Source organism: Osmerus mordax, chromosome 23 (assembly GCF_038355195.1).
Source record: "Osmerus mordax isolate fOsmMor3 chromosome 23, fOsmMor3.pri, whole genome shotgun sequence".
Lineage (NCBI taxonomy): Eukaryota > Metazoa > Chordata > Actinopteri > Osmeriformes > Osmeridae > Osmerus > Osmerus mordax.
In genome coordinates, this window is record NC_090072.1 from 3,393,835 (window position 1) to 3,411,329 (window position 17,495).

At 49.1% G+C, this 17,495-nt stretch overlaps 1 protein-coding gene and 1 long non-coding RNA gene across 2 annotated transcripts; both read right to left on the minus strand.

The window, feature by feature from the left end:
* Positions 1-4,992: 4,992 nt before the first annotated feature.
* wrap53 (WD repeat containing, antisense to TP53) lies at positions 4,993-11,252 on the minus strand. Its single transcript, XM_067261480.1, has 11 exons — positions 11,082-11,252; positions 10,301-10,793; positions 9,938-10,127; positions 9,662-9,757; positions 9,321-9,429; positions 9,112-9,200; positions 7,029-7,252; positions 6,599-6,810; positions 6,369-6,472; positions 6,127-6,270; positions 4,993-5,961 (listed from the first exon to the last, which is right to left on the minus strand). Exons 2-11 carry the CDS (start codon positions 10,596-10,598, stop codon positions 5,739-5,741), a joined length of 1,689 nt encoding a protein of 562 aa, XP_067117581.1. The 5' UTR covers positions 10,599-10,793; positions 11,082-11,252; the 3' UTR covers positions 4,993-5,738.
* Positions 11,253-11,400: 148 nt separating this feature from the next.
* Positions 11,401-17,181, minus strand: LOC136967822 (uncharacterized). The gene is made up of 2 exons (XR_010879529.1): positions 13,846-17,181; positions 11,401-13,698 (listed from the first exon to the last, which is right to left on the minus strand). It is a non-coding gene; the product is annotated as an uncharacterized lncRNA (long non-coding RNA).
* Between the last annotated feature and the right edge of the window lie 314 nt (positions 17,182-17,495).

Consider the following 17,495-nt stretch of genomic DNA (forward strand, 5'->3'; position numbering starts at 1 on the left):
AGGTAAATGATGTGAAAAGAGAAAACAGTTGGAGGATGAGTAGATTTGTTGTAGAGGAGGACCTGGTGTGTGTATGTGAGTGGTGTGAGACAGAATGACAGAGGGTGTCTGCGGTTCACATTTGTCTTTAGGTGTTTAGGTGTGTGTGCGCGTGCGTGTGTGTGTGTGGGGTGAATGGCTCAGTTTAGTCCTCATTTATTCATGATGACCTCATTAAGTGTGCTGACCTTAAACTCGCACTCATACCGCATCCTGTCCCTTGTGACTGTGGCCAGCCTCTCCTCCAGCTGCCCTATCCTGTCACACACACACACACACACACACACACACACACACACACACACACACACACACACACACACACACACACACACACACACACACACACACACACACACACACACACACACACACACACACACACACACACACACACACACACACACACACACACACACACACACACACACACACACACACACACACACACACACACACACACACACACACTTGTGCATGCAAAAAGGAAAGGAATGCATTAAGGAACAGACCATTGTGATGGAGAGATATAGAAGAGACATGATTCCGTGTGTGTGTGTGTTCCTCTCGCCTGCTTTGCATGTGAGAGAGTTCCACGGCATGTTTGTCCTGCAGGCTCATGCGGTCTCTCTGTGCCTCTCTCTCACACTGCTGGCGCACGCACTCCTCAGCCCCTCGAACGCTCCTCCTCATATCCTCCTGAGAGGGAGAGAGAGAGAGACGGACGTGGATTGTAATGGGGGAGTGTTGGAGAGTGGGGGGATTGGAGGGAGGGAAAATGAGAGAAAGTGGGAAAGATGGGGAGAGAGAGAGAGAGAGAAGTAGGACCTGTCAGCAATGTGTGCTGTGAAACAGCTTGCTGACCCTGCAGCTGTAAACCGATGACACCATCTCTTTTCCCCTCGTAAAAACAAGACGCACCTACCTTTGCTCTGGCCTCCATCGCTTCAATTTCTCTCTGTCTCTCTTGCTCCGCCTCCCTCCTCATCTCCACCCTCAGTCGCCCGCGGGTCTTCTCCAGGGTCAGTCTCATCTCCCTCTCCAGCTCAGCCCGCGACCCGGCCCAGCGCTCTTCAAAGCGGGCCTGCTGCTCCACCCGCTCCCCCTGCCTCTGTTCGGCCTCCAGCCTCTCTCTGGCCCACAGCGCCGCTTTGAAGCGCGCCTGCAGGCGCTGTATAGGGTGAGGAGCGAGGGGGTGCGAGGAGGGAGAAGGAGATGGAGGGAGGGAGAGGCGGCAGGAAGGGGTTAGCGTGGAGGGGTGGAGAGAGGAACAGAAGGATGGAGCGAGAGAGAGAGAGATGAAGGGGAAGACTGAAGGTGGCCAAAGCTGGCGCCTGTCTGTGTGACTGGGCTGTGGAGCCCCGGGGCTGCTGTGAGTGTGTAATCCTAGCTGCCTGGCTTCTGGTACCTGTCCCCCGTGTACAATTATAGAGGCAATTACACCCGCAGTGGCGCTAAACTGCTACCCATACATCCAATCTTCGAGGCGCTACGCTAGCACTTCAATAGGCCGCGTTCATCACGGCTAGCTAGCTCCGCCAATGGGAATATGACGAGGGTGTATGGTAGAGTGGCCGTACATGCTCTATATGTATGGGGAGCTGATAAAGCGGATGCTAGCAATTGGAAGCTGTCGCTGTGAATGATTGCGGCGGCTGGTGACAGTTTTGCTGTGGAAGGCGTGGGACGCGGTGATAGGCTGCGTCTGCAGTGTGTGTGCAGTGTGTGTGCAGTGTGTGTGCAGTGTGTGTGCAGTGTGTGTGCAGTGTGTGTGTACAGTGTGTGTGTGTGTTAATCACGGTCGGCGGAGCAAGGAGAGGCTCCGCACATCTGGAGGCAAGCAATGAGATGAGATCAGACTGCTGATGATCTGAGTGAAACCGTTCCGTGTGTGTGCGTCAGAGAGAGAGAGAGAGAGAGAGAGAGAGAGAGAGAGAGAGAGAGAGAGAGAGAGAGAGAGAGAGAGAGAGTGTGAGTGAGAGAGTGTGAGAGAGAGAGAAAGAATGGGAGCGAGAGCGAGAGCGGAGGCTGAGTGTGTCACACTGGGAAGGTTTGAGGTTTGAGGTGCCAGGTCCCCACACTTCTAAAGTAAGCAAGAGAAACTGTTCCTGTCAATCAACACTGAAGCTTTTAGAAGAGGAATTGGAGCAGATCTACAGGAATGTAGCCTGGGGTTGGTGAGAAGGTGAAGGATAGGCCAAGTGTGGTTGGCAAATTCCATTTGATGCTATTTGAATATTTATATTTTCTCTATTGTATGCCTTTGAAGTGTGTGTGTGTGTGTGTGTGTGTGTGGTTGATACCGTACCTCTTCCTGCAGTCTCAGAGCCTCCTCTCTCTCCTCCTCCGCCCTCCGCAGAAACACCTCCATCCAGACGTCCTCCTCCAGTGTGTCCCCCACCTCACCCTGCTCTGCATGGGGGGCAGGAGCAGGCAGCCTTGGGGCCTGTCTGGAACTTGTGGAGGACTGGGAACGATACTTCTCCCCCAGATCTATTAGAGCCAGCACAGACAAGGTCGACGACCACACACAAACTAATGTTTTAGAACCGCGTCGTAGGAATAAGCCTGCACAATGACTACATCCCCCAGAAGCACCAGCGTTGGCCTGACATGCACTGCACTCTGTGAAGGAAAAAGAACGTGTGTGACATTGATGACATCCTTTTAGAAGAACCAAAATTGGTCCAATTTCTACTATGCCCTAAAAGCTTCTGCCTTTTAGAGGAATTCAAGACGAGGGTTTATCCAAAAGGGTTTACATCTTCATCCTTTCAGCCTGCAGGGGAGTGTGAGTGTGTGTGTGTTGCAAATGTGTGTGTGTCTCCAGTCTGCAGTCACTCAGAAGATCAAGCAGGGACCGAGACACAGTGCTACAGTACTGGCCCTTTTCACAGAGCACTGACATTTGAATAATTGTTTTTAAATGTGTTCTTGGGTAACGTGAAAATGCCATTATTGGCTCGTTAGTCTATGAATGGAGAGCCTCAGGTTAGCACCACAAAGTGTGTGCGTGTGTGTGTGTGCGCGTGTACCGTTTGTGTGTGTGTATTACGTGTGTATAAAATACAGAATATGGAGGGCTTCTCAAAATCCTTGAAACATTGAAGAATGTCCCACAACTGCACTCAAACCAGACAAACATTGTCAGAAGAGGAGCCCGAAAAAAAAGCGAGAGAGCAATTTTCCCCTCTTCAATTTCAACTCGTTTACACTCTGCAGAAGGTACTAGTCTAAAAAGAGGGAGGGGGAAGAGAGGGAAGTGGGGAGAGAGAGCGTGAGAGAGAGCGCGTTGCGAGGCCTCACCCAGGATGTGTGTGTGCAGGGCTCTCTGAGTGGACAGGGTGGTGTGGCTTAGCATCCTCTCCAGTGTCTCCATCTTGGACATGGCTCCTGTGAAGGACCCGGCACCCGGACACCCTCTGGAACAGCGGTGGAAACCTCCACAGCGGATCTGTGACTTCCAATGACACATCTGTGAGTAGTCCCCTAAGGCAGTGGTTCTCAACCCTGGTCCTCAAGTACATTTACATTTAGTCATTTAGCAGACGCTCTTATCCAGAGCGACTTGCAGTAAGTACAGGGACATTCTCCCCGAGGCAAGTAGGGTGAAGTGCCTTGCCCAAGGACACAACGTCATATGACACAGCCGGGAATCGAACCAACAACCTTCAGATTACTAGCCCGATTCCCTAACCACTCAGCCACCTGACTCCCAAGGTCCTCAAGTACCTCCTGTCCTGCATGTTTTAGATGTTTCCCTGTTCCAACACACCTGATTCAAATGAATGGTCGTTAGCAGGCTTCTGCATAACTTGATAACGACCCCTTTATTTGAATCAGGTGTGTTGGAGCAGGGAAACATCTAAAACGTGCAGGACAGGGGGTACTTGAGGACCAGGGTTGAGAACCACTGCCCTAAGGCTGTCACCCCCCGCCCCCCTTCCCATGCCTCTGTTCCAGCAGCCACAGGACTTAAGAGTCCCTGCTACGTACAGTGCAGCGCTGACTGTTGACGCCACAACAGACTGGACAGCATACATACAGTTCAACCCACAGATCTTCATCTGCCTCCATCCCCGGAGAGACAATCTGTTTAAACACTGCTGTCACCTCTCACACTTTCAGTTCAGCATCGACACCCTCCCTCCCCCCCCACCCCCCCCTCTCTCTCTCTCTCTCTCTCTCTCTCTCTCTCTCTCTCTCTCTCTCTCATCCTCTCCTCAGGCAGTACAACAGTCTCTCACTCACTCGTTTTCTCTTGCTCCGTTTCTCCTCACCCCCCCCCCCCCCCCCACTTCGGCAATCCCAGTCCTTCACACTCAGTTTATTCCTTCCTCACTCCATTTCTCTCCAGTCTCACACGCCGCGACTCTCTCTCCCCGCGCTCCTCTCGGTTTCTCGGAGGGTCGCTAAGCAACATGGAAACACAACAGCACGGCTTTCGAGTCTTACGACCGGCTCTACTTGATCCCGTGGTTTCAGACAATGTAATAAGGAGGCGTGTCTGCCTGAGAGCTCAGATAGAAATACCGTATGACTTGGTTCTTAACCAGGAACAAAAGACTTCAGCACCCCCAGAGCTCAACAGGGAGGCTCCCAAAGAGAAAGACATTCGTACTTTCTTTGAAAGTAGAAAAAGGAACATTCTGAAATCAAAAAAATTCTATTAACGACATCATACTGTACACACTGAATTAAGAGATTTTTCTTTTTCGGTTGAATTGTTTAGGCCCCCTAGTGGTCCAAAGCTGCACATGCACACAGATTTCCACTTAGGTTTTAGTTTGAATAGTTTTAATGTGCAGCAGAAAAAGCATTACGTATGGCTCCGATACGCCCATGCTCTCCATACAAGAAGCACTTCAACACAAGCACACGCAAACTCGCACAATATCTACCGTAGAACAACTAGCTCACATTTCATACAAAAAAAAGACGACTTCTGCAGTGTTGATGTTGGAGGTCACAGCAGAAACGCTAGCTGCTTACAGTTTATAAGTACATTCAAAAACATCATGGCTTTACAAAAATATACATTTACTGGCGCGTGTACAGCGACACCTTGGCACACACGACAATTTAAAAAGACCACCAGAAGGATACCTAATGTCTGGTTACAAACCAAAGCTCACTTATGAAATCAAAGCTCACTTATGAATGGCACTTAACTACAGCAGAAGGGCCATTTCCTCCGGCCGCACTACAGACCAAACCTGCATCAAATATCATTCGAAAATACCTGTACCATACTTGGGGCGTGCTTGATTTAATTCCTTCTGTGCATTTGCAGCAATAGAACAGACACAGGAGTGCCAAGTGAGAGAGAGAAATCAAACACACCCACAAATACAAGCGTTCGATCAAAGCATTTGAGGCAGGTCTGAGCATCAATGTAGACAGGTAAACACTCCCCTAGGAGTCGCGTCACTGGAAGATACATGTACATCCACACGGTGCTGTGAGACTACAGTCTGGCTTTGGCCCTGAGTGGTTGCCGGGGGTGATCGGTAGATAATGTTGAGCCTAGACATTAGCATGTTAGCATGGTTTGCTGATTAAACACATCAGCGTTTGGATACAATGAACACTCTGTAAAACCCAGTGACATCTTTTGACAATATTGTTGTTCGAACTAAATGGCAGTTTTAAGTTTGGTTTAGTCCAAAGGAGAGAGAAGGGACAGCTGAACAGTTGGGCTAGTCCTCCACCACGATTGCGGTCTGCTCCTGTCCCCCCTCCCCTGCAGGGCACAGTGGGCCGGCCCACCACAGGGTCAGGGCGTTGTCCTGGCGGACCTGCGGCGACGTCACCATGGCGACGCCCTCGGAGTCGGAGGCCGAGTCGCCCTCACTGTCGCCGGGCCAGAGGAACTGCCGCTGCCCACTGGACGACACCAGCAGCGGCATGAAGGGGTGGATACTGGAGGGAGGTAGAGAGAGAGGGAGACCAAAGAGTATCGTAAAACAGTAAGAGAGGAAGGAGGTGGAGAGGACATGTCGTCCACATCTCTGTTGTGTTATGTAACTGCTGGAGAAGGTGCTTGATTCAGCCAGCCTGTCTGAGCAGGTGGAGTGAGGGGCGGACCTGATGCCGTTGGTGCAGTCTCTGTGAGCCTGGAACTGCAGCTGGGGCTGCACAAGCTCCTCGCTGCCATCAGGGGGCGCTGTGAGGGTGTCCCACACTGACACCACGCCCTCCGTGTCTCCACTCAGCAGGTACCGGCCAGACCTGGACACACACACACACACGTTTATCAACGTTGGGTGTTTTCGAAGTGGAATGCAGAGGTGCAGAGGAGGACAGGGTGAGCAGGTAGCAGGCCTTACGGGTCCAGGTCAAAGTATATGCGCTGGTTGGTGTCCACGTTCCTCTTCAGAGAAAACAGGACCTTGCCAGGGTCTCTCAGGTCCCAGCACAGGATCTCTGGATCCTGACACACAGACACACACACACACACACACACACACCAAGCTCAGGATCCACCGCAAGCAATTCAGTGTGCGCGCATAGCTGAACCACCCTGTCGCGCAACACCGATTCCTGCTCCCAAACCCACCTTGCGCCCCCCTGTGTAGAGGTGGCGTCCGTCCGGGGAGAACAGCAGGTGGGTGAGGCCGCCGCTGTGCCGCGTGGGCATCAGGGCGAGCGAGGAGCCGTCCTGGCAGTCGTAGAGGCCGGCGGTGCGGGAGTACGAGCCGCAGGCGTACACGGACTGGCACGGGCTGAACGCCATGCAGGAGATGATGCCAGTCTGGCCCTGCTTCTTCACTGAGGAGGAGGAGGGGAGGAGGGGCACTGGGTCAAACAAAACCCCCTCGAAAACAAGGCTTCACACACACACACACACACACACACACACGTCGCAAACACACACACAGGTTGCAAACACACACCCAAACTTGCTCTCAAACAGACCTTCTCAAAACACACACGCGCGCCTCCCTCAGGACATGCTACCACCCCCCGTTCCGCTGCGCGGCGCTCACCCGTGGTGGGCCTCTCCTCGCAGCTGCGTCCGGGCCGCTCGGTGTAGAACACGCGGACCGCCTTGTCGAAGCCGCAGTACAGCTGGGTGCCGTCCGGGGAGAAGCAGAGGGAGTGGGCGGCCGTCAGCTCGTCCAGGTGGTTGTACGGGCGGAAGCTGACCCGCACCTCGCCGGAGAACGCGTCCCAGATGTGGACCGGGTTGTCGCGGCTACTGCTGGCGATGCTAGACGGGGGCGGAGGGGGCGATTAGAGACAGAGATGAAGGAGAAGAATAGATTGGAGTAGGGGTGTGGGAGTTGTGAAGGAGAAAGGGAGGGAGGGTGGAAGGATCGTCTGGATAAATTGGATGCGTTGCATTTTGACAATAAAGCCTGTTCTCGCCATTAGTGCGCTAACAAGCGCGCCTTTTCAACTCTCTAATAGCCTGGCACACTGAGACACTGAGACATCACTGCAGCTCAATTAGATTACTGGAAACAGCCCTTCTCCTCATCGTCGTGTCGTGTGTGGAGTGCGTAAAGCCTGATTGATACGTGTTCTGTTTCCAAGCTGGGCTCTTTGTTCTCACAAGGGTGGAAACACCCAATCACAGCCTGGCGCTTCCTGGGCCTAGCTTGGGCCTGGAGGTAGAGTTGGAAGGCTGCCCAGACACCAGACAGCACAAAGAGGCCCCACCGGTACTCATTCTTCACACTCCACGGGAGGGAGCGGGTGGAAACCACACAGGGCTTCTGGCAGACGCAGAGATGGAGAGAAGGGGGTGGGGGGGGGGGGGGGGGAGAGGGGTGCTGCTCACTCCAGTCCCCTGCTACCCCATCAGACCCACATTAACTTCGGTCGTGCGGCGACCAAAAAACATAAAACCGCTGCCGTGATGTCACCCCTGTCTCCACGACAACCTGCTCCAGACCCGCCAAAGGAAACCGAGCAGGGAAATTATATTTCGAAGCATCTAACTGCAGGGCCCCTGGTCCACAGGACTCGTCTCCAGCCAGAAGCTGAGAAACAGAGTGCCTAACGTGTGCCCTGAAGACACTTACCCGGCCCACTCCTCACCCTGGGGGGGGGGGGGGGGGCGAGGGCGAGTGGTTGTGGCAGGAAGATGTCAGCTTGGGACTGGTACTTTTTGTCGTCGTGGCCTCTCAAGAGGCTCGCTGTACTCTGGAGAATCATCTCTGCGTGTTGCTAACCCGCTCATCCTCCAGGCCCAGACCCCCCCACCATCCCCTGCTCCTCTCCCCAGGAGAGGGTGTCTGCTGCTGGGGTGGACCCACGCCCACGCTGGGCCTTGATCATAGAGGAACCGTTAGGGGCGGTGGAAAAAAGGAGGAAGGGGGAGGGGGGGGCGATAACGAGGCCTCGTTAACTGGCCCTAACGCCGTTGCCGGTGGCGACGCCGTTGTACGCGGGAGCGCCCGGGTGGGTATTGATCTCCGGGCTGCCCAGAACGAAGACAATGTCATAATTGTGGGGCTTTTTGCACACTCGCGCACACACACACACACACACACACACACACACACACAGTGGGAGTGGGTGGCTGAAGAAAAGAAACGCCAAAGTCTGGAAATCATGAAGCACTTAGAAGAGCGTGGAGTGCTGTTGTGCTGGTGACTCACTCTGCACTTCTCCACAGGGCATACACTGCTACAGGAGGGTCTCAAGAAGGAGCACAGCCAACTGGGCCCAGCGTAATGAGACAAGTCTCACACACACACACACACCTCTTGCTCCACAACAAGCTCCACTGAGTGTTCAAGGACTGACTCATCCGCTGCAGACATGCCAGTCGTAACAGTGTCTGGTCTGGTGGAGAGCAGCACACTCACTGTGGCTCAAACACACTTGAAGGTTTACAGGTCTGCAGGGGGTCATGCTGGCTCTGAGAGCCTCGAGACAAGTTGCTTTCATGCCAATCTGTGAGGCCTGGAGCACATACCCTTGGCACTGATGTGGGTGGAAAGTGTGTGTGTGTGGTGTTAGTTCCTGAGTGTGTGTGTGTGGTGTTAGTTCCTGAGTGTGTGGTGAGTGTGTGTGTGTGGTGTTAGTTCCTGAGTGTGTGGTGAGTGTGTGTGCACTCACAAACAGGAGTCTGGGTCCAGAGAGCTCATCTTGGGGTACCAGCAGTAGTCATAGATGGTGTCTCCTTCTGCCATCCTCAGCACTGGGCTCTGCAAGAGAGGGAGGGATGTGCGGAATTCAACAGGGCTTAAAGAGAGAGTAGCAGTTTGGGGGGGGGGGGGGGGGGGCAGTGGGGGAGGGGCAGTGGGGGAGGGGCAGGGGGGGCTCACCATCTCAGTGAGCAGGTCCCAGTTGTAGCTGTAGAGCTCTGGAGGCAGGTTGTACACACGCAGCACGTTGTCTGCACTGTTGGTGAGGATGCAGGAGCCGTCTGGGGCCCTGAAGAGGGAGAGACAGGGTTAGAGAGACAGGACCAGAGAAGCAGGATTAGAGAGACAAGCAGAGAGACAGAACTACAGAGACAGGGTTTGAAAGACCAATAGAGAGACAGGAGTAGAAAGACCAGCAGAGTGAGACAAATAAAACTGTCCTCAGGTGCCAAGCAATGGAGGAACAGGTATTGTTGTGTCTAAACTTCTAAACGGTGACTTGTATGACAGGGCAACATTACCATTTGCAGCCTCTGAGGTAGTTCTCTGGCAGGTTGGCATACTCGGCCCAAGAACCAGTCAACATCTGGGGGTTCTGGCTGAAATCTAGTCCCAGGCTGCAGAAAGGGATAGGGGACGACAACAACAGGCCTTGGTGAGTGTGAAAGAATGTTTGAACTAAGCATCCCTACAAATACTGAATAAGGAAAGGAAGCATGAACAGGTTAAACTATATGCACACTTAATTTAGGTCAAATGTGTTTCATAAAAAATAAATGTATGTTAACTCTACTCACTGCTGTCCTTCACTGGGGCTGTCGACTGAACCAGTACTCTCCTGCACCTCCTGCTGTTCCTCCTCCTGCTCCTTCTCCCCGGCCTTCTCCTCCTCTCCATCTCCATTCTGCTTGACCTCTTCTTCTACAGCTACCTCCTCGACCTCCCTCCCAATAACTCCAACTCCCAGCTCTCCTTGCAGGACTGGCGCTATGAGTGACAAAGTAGTCGATTAACCAACGTGTTCTACCTAAGCTTTTGTGCCATTGATGAACTTATTACAGCTAAATTATGCTAAGATTAGCCACTCTAAACCAAACGACTGAGTGTACAGAGATCTAATTTGCATGGTTAAAAAGGGCCAAAACAGTTAAAAGCTTTACCATCATCTTGCAGTGACTGAGAAAAGCCCTCCTGTGTATCAAGCCTGCCCACTGTTACCGGGGCTGGTGGATCATAGGACCCAGGGAGGTTCAGACTTAGCTCTAGCCCCAGGCTCTCTCCACCTAGCCTAGGTTGTTTGGCTGCACGGGGGGCCTCCTCCTCCACTGGCTCTCCCAGCACCCAGCTCTCCTCCTGGGCAGGACGATGCAGCGATTGAGGGGGCTCGCCGTCTGCCTCTGCATCCTGCCCTGCACTGCCTACCCCTCCACTTTCACCACTCTCGACTGGACCAGACATATCTATTGTTCTGGAACTTTTTCCTAGTTGAAACACCTCGTTATTCCTTGCTGTCTGCCTTCAGGATTCGCTGCCGCAGCCGTCAGACGTGGGTGAGGTAGGTGCTACTCGGGTAGTGTTTCCTCCGGCAGTGTAGCTGTCTGAGTCTGTGAGAGGGCGGGGACATCACAGCACTCACTGGACACTGAGGGATGGCTGAGAAGCAATGAGACATGAACTTCAATTAGAATGTGAAGACGACATATCACTCCTTTGGCCAGCAAACGTTAATGTCGAAAACAAAGTTCCTGAATAGGCAAGCGAGCAAGCTATGTGCACTTAATACCCAATCACGTGTTCCAAGTAACATGTAGAATCACAATTACCATGCGTACATATATGTAATGTTGTTGATATTACAGAATTGATCCCGCTAGCTAGCTATCGCACCCATTTAGCTAGGTTCTTAGTCATTTTCATGGAGTTAGCTTGCTAGCTAGCTACCTTTATGGTCTGCGTCGCACACTGTAATGCCAGCTTCGGTCCTCGGTAGCTTCTCTACGTTCTTGAATTGTTTATAGGCTCCAAATTATTAAACTGTTTAGGGTTACGGTTTTGAACCCGTTTTGAAGATAAAGAGTTGCAGCTGGTAGTTACGAGCTCATGCTGCTGAAGTCACAGGGAGCCGCCATGATATACCCACTGTTGTTATGGCGCTATCGCGAGATTCGACGTATATTTCTGCTTTGACTACAACAGATGTTATGGCTTGTTGCATGACCTTATGTAAAACTAAAAAGAGACTCATTAACACATTCAGATGTACAGTTTAAATGCTTATTTTATTGTTTTTTTTTCTTCAATCTTCAAACAAACAAAAACCAAACTATTTACACTTTTCTTTAGGTTGTTCTTTTTCCCAAATGCATTTGTTGTGTTACATGTATGCTATTATCACAAACATTCAAATAGTTTAAAGAAAATGGAGCTGAGCGGACTGGTTGGGGCTGGATAACAGAGTAGCCTACATTTCCATTTAATCAAAATCTACTTGTCGAATATTCATTCATTTCATGAATTCATACATCAATCAAAAGCTTTTGTTGGGATTCCTTAGGGGCCTCGCTGCCATGACAACACAATCCCTACTGAACTCTGATGGGAGCTACTGGGAAACCAGAGGATCATTCTGACAGTTTGAGACTAGACGACCTGCCGAGTAGAGACACAAAAACGACATTCTGACAGCTAACCACCGACTTCTCCGACAACAAAGACGCCTTTTAAAAATGAAACGCACATATGACAGTTCAGAGTATGGCACTTAAAAGAGATGACTGCATTTTAAAAAATACGAGAGAAAAAAACTGAAGCCCACTTCAAAATAGGGTGCCACCATGTGAGTCACAAAAAATGTATCTTGACAATGATGGTCAAACTCCCTTCGAAGTCACAACCGACTGCACACACAACGTTTCAGACCAAGTCTCCTATCTGCTCTGAGAAACATGTTGGAAATAGAACACAACAATATCACTCGTGTCAGTGGAGAAATACTGAATTGCTGCTTGTCACAAATACCCGCTTGGACAACCATCATCAACTGCATCGATGGAATAAAAGTAACACAATATTTTGACCTATTTAAATGTCATAAGTGAGCCGCCATGAATAAATACTTAATAAAATTATTCTCGAACAAAACCGCCAACTCCTCTCAGATCCAAATATTAAAACGATTCATGGCAAATTCAGTCATTTCGAGCAGTGCTCAATAACCTCAGCCCATTTTTCCCAAAACATTTAGTAGAATCTAGACCAGTGGTTCTTAACCCTGTCCTCAGGGAACACCTGTCCTGCATGTTTGAGATGTTTCCCTGCTCCAACACACCTGATACAAATAAATGGGTCGTTATCTAACTCTGTAGAACCCTGGTAACGAACATGCATTTGAATCAGTTGTGTTGGAGCCAAGAAACATCTAAAACATGCAGGACAGGGGTTCCCTGAGGGCAGGGCTAAGAATCACTGATCTAGACAAACATGAACATGGCTCTCAAGTCTAGTACGTTTGACCCCTTCTGCCAGTTGACATGAGGGTACAGTGTGGTCATTCAGCCCCTCCTGCTCAGCTCAGCTCCAATCAGAAGACTCCGCCCATCCTGCACCTGCAGCTACACGTAAAGGCATTTCAAACTGGGAATCAAAACATCTCGAAAAAAAAGAAAGAAAGGCAAACCATCATCATAATCATAATCACCATCATCAGAGATTGCCTACTGTTCTATGTTTCGGTTAACGTTTGAACTGCAGTGAACACATTTAGAAAATGTAAATTTGAATGCTAGTACGTCACACAACACACAGCAGTTCTTGTCAGCCAATAAGAGATGCCGTTTGGTAATATGTCCTTCACTTCCCTCCAATCAAAAACCGACAGCTTTTTGAATTGGCCAACCAAGGCGGACAAGTCTGTACAGTTAAGGCAAGTCAAACTGAAAGAAATAGACCCTAATCCCCACAGGACAAAAACAACTTTTACATTATTTACAAAGCAGACAAGGCTCAAAGGATATGGTACTGAGGCCTGCTAAATGTATAGTGTGTGTGTGTGAGTTGTAAGCTCTTTACACATCTGTGTCTAGAGTGTTCAGGAAAGGGACCTGTGTGTAATGTTATCTATGTGCGTGTTTGGAATGATTTTACACATTTTAGCTACATGTAAAAACGTCTATATATATATATGTGTGTGTGTGTGTGTTTGAGAAGAAGTCCTGTTCTTCACCAGGGAAGGGGCTCCACCCTGCCCCTTCACCCCAGGTTCCAGTCACCATTCCTGGGCAACAGCCTTGGATTGCGGCCCCCTACAGTCAGGAGTCATCCATGCCAACGTGGTCTTCGGGGTCTCCCTGAAAGGTCCGTCTCTCTGTGGCTGCGGAGGGAGTCTCACAAAGGGCAGCCTCTTCCTCGACCGCTGCGCACGTTGAGGGAAAAGCCCTTGCACCCACAATGCACTGCAGACGCGTGTCTCGGGAGCGCCGGCACAGCGGATCTCAAAGTTGGAAGGTCAAAGGTTCCGGATATTCTTCACGGCCAAAGGCTGCAGGCAACAGCAGGAACCCTGTGGAACGAGAATCAGCAATTGAAACATCTAACCAAGAAAAACATGGAGAAGTAGCAGGAGTCATTCAATCAGATTGAATTCAATCAAATCCAACCCAGCTCTGTACCACCTTAATGCCTAGAATACACTGATGAGGTGTCTTACCCACATCATGGTTCTCCTTCGCAGTAGTAAAATCGCGCTGCAGGGAATGGAGCTGCTCTCCTCCATCCATGCGCTCCCTCCCGTTCTCCTCTGACTCCTGTTTTGGTGTTTGTTTTGCCAGCCGGGGCACGGGGCAGGGGGGCATCCGTGCCCGCTATCAGGGTTCAGTCTTGGGAGTCGCTGCGTGTACCCCCAGCCCCACACCTCATCCCTGCCCCCGTTTCTTGGGACAGGACGACTGGCAAAGGGAGTATAAAAGAAATCCAGTCTCAAGTAGTTAATTTAACTCCCAAGTATGTATATATATATATATATATATATATATAAAAAAAAAAAAAACTTTAGTATCTTTGAGGATCATCCACTCTTGCTCCTCAGACCCGTCCCATCCTGACTCTCCTTCACTGTCAGGAGGCCATCCAGGATCAGTGGGAGTCCCAAGTGACGTCACACGCAAGGGAATACAAAAATATGTTTATCGACACAAGGGGGGGAGGGGTAACGCCGTGTGGTCTTCAGTCTATGGTATTACGGAGCTCCCCTTATCCCCCTTCTCCCCCTGGATACTTGTTTTTGATTGAAGTTTTTTTTTCTTTTTTTTTACATCTCTTTTTTAGTGAGACACACTGACTAAAGTCCACATCCTCAAATTAACCATCTTGCTGTAATGCTCCGGTTCTCACAATGCAATGGAACATCACAGCTTGAATGAACACATGTGCATAGTGAGTGTGTGAGGGGGGGGTGCATAAGGGGCCCTTGCCTCACCCCTCCGTTTCCCTGGTAACCAACCCAACCGCACCCCCAACAACCACCCCCCCCCCCCCCCCCTCGTTCAAAGAGACACTAAAAAAGGAAGGTAAGACCTGCCTATACACAGTCCTATCACATGTAAATGAATGGTAGGTTTGAGGTTATGTATACGAACAGTTCCGATCCCGACAGTGTCCTTTCTTTGCTCCTCCTCTCTCTGATCCACGCCACGATGATTTGTCCATCTTTGTTTTCCAGGTTAGCAAAAAGAGGAAACCGGGAAGAAAAGTATTCAACTCTGCATCCAGAACATGTTTGGTAAAGCGAGGATGTTGCAATTTCCCAGTACCAGCTAAATCCACACCGTTCATTTTGTTTAATTCCACCAATAGAAAGAGTCGATCTTCCTCTTGTTCAGCTACAGGCAGTCAAAAAAAAACAATGGAAGAAGATAGCAGAATGGATAAGGAAAAAAAATACTGGTAAACAAAAGTAACCCACACATTCCATCTCACAAAGAAAAGTTGAGACAATCTTTGATTTGTCGCTCCTCATGCTCCTTGTTGTCCGTTACATTGCAGATTATATCATTGCTCTTCAAAAAACTAACAAAAAAAACAACATGCCACTCATTGTCCACAGTGCAGAAGAGCACTTGCAAGCACCCCCCCCCCTCCCCCCTCGAAAACCCCACACTAACCTGCACCCACAAAAATTCATGTGGTCTGTAAACAACCTAACCTCCAGTAAGGAATAGAAGTTTTTTTTTTAATAGATTTTTTTATGTAATTTTCTTAGTCACGTTGTCCTCGCAGGAACAGGATTGTAGAGGCAGTGGGTGTAACTGTGTCAATCCAAGAGATACTTATTTTCTCTCCTTTGTGTAAAAAAAAAAAAATACATGTCTAAACTCTTCTCTGTAAGTTTTTTTTTTTTTTTTTTTTTTGCTTGTTTAAATTTGACGAAGGAACATTTTAAGAAGGAAAAAAAATAATCTGGTATCAGCACGGTTCTTGTGTTTTTTTGGAATACATTCAATCTTTTCTTAAGAAAGAAATAATACAAACGCACTTCACATGGCGATAATGAAAAACAAAATTAAGGAAAAATAAAAGATTAAAATGAACAGAAATAGCAGCCCCAAGTGCTCAACATAATCTTAGTTCAAATACTTTTTTTTAAACTTTGTATATATTCATATATATTTTCATTAATATTTATATATATAAAAAATGAAAGTCATCAACAGCAACGATGAATATAGGTAACACGACATACAAACATTTTGTGCACCTTCCTGTACACTTGCACAGTTGGATGCTAATAGTTTGAGTCTTTAACTCAAAACCTTTCATTCACGAGTTTGAGAGGTGACTAAAGGCAACGTGATCACACCCCAGAAAAAAAAAAAAAAAAAGCTGGACTAACCTTCCAATGAACCATCCCCAGGTTCAACTAGAAATAGTATCTGGTCTCTCACTCACTCAACCTCAAGATAATGTCTCAATGGCCGTTTACGCTCTTTTTCAAAGTCCTTAGGCACAATTGTGCATTCATACACAAACAACACACACACAGGTGAGTACCTGTAGGGATCGCTCACCTCTAAGACCAGCAACCCACACACACAAGCTCATGGAGGTTTGCCCCACGCCCTGTCGGCCTCATGGAGGTCCGGACACGATGCCCGCGGGGAGATGGTGAGCTGGGTAGGAGGCCACGCCCCTCCATCCAGACAACCAACCGACAGCGAGGGTGAACCCATGTCCCATGACAGGGAGCAAAGCTACTAATTACAAATGTCTGATTCTCTGTTTACATTTACCTGGGGATGAAAAGCTGGTGAGATAAAGGATGCGTTGTGCGATTGCCTGCCTGCCCTCTCTCTCTCTCTCTCTGTCACTCTCGTATGCTCATTCACACTCACATTTAGACACACACAGTCAAACATGGATACAAAAGAAAGTCCCCCTCTAACAAAAGAGGTACACATTCTACTCATGAAATTACAAAATTATCATTTGAACAAAAAGAGAAAAATGGCCTCTTATGTTTCATACATCTTGGTAAGCATTGAAAAGAAAAACATAGTGCAGACAGGCATGTTACTGATGTACACCTGCCCGCTGACACTCAAACTCTTACACACTTTCACTTATTCAACACGCACACACATTCACAAAAATATTCATCTCAATATCTAACCCCATTCGGTGAAATTTTTGTTGTAATTTTCTGTCTTTTTTTAACGCAAGTGCAAATCTTCAAGTTTTTATTATAATTTTTACTTTTTATATAAATGTCTTTCTTTATAAAAAGGCTAAACAAACAAACAAAAAAAAACATCAACAGTGTTTGTCTTTCAAGAAAGGATTTGTTTTTTGATAAGGTCTTTCAAAATAAAGGTCCCCCTGACTTTGCTAAAAACAAAAACACCCCGTCACTTCCACCAAGCAACCAACCACCTCAACCTTCCAGTTCTGATTCATACACGCAGTGTGCCCCCGCAGTATCTTGTGTAGATGTGATACACACATACCACCTGGGCACTGATTCTGTGTTCAACACCCAAAAAAATAAAAAAAATAACCCTATTCAAATCCCATCTCAATAAAGTGCATTAGTTTGAGTTTAAGGTGCTTATTCTGTTTAAGTGCCAGAGGATGCCTCCTTCGCCCCCTAAACTCTCTTCCCACAAGTGACCGATTAGAGTAGGATAAGGGGGGGGGCCCCGTTACCATGGCAAAGGAGAGAGGAGGGATACAAATTCCACCTCTACATCCCTGCTTCCCCAGGCTCCCCCCACCCAATCTCCTCACCACCCATGCTGCTCTCCCCCTCTACACCCCCTCCCCCCCCCCTTACCCCCCCCCCCCCCCCCCTCGACAGTGCACATT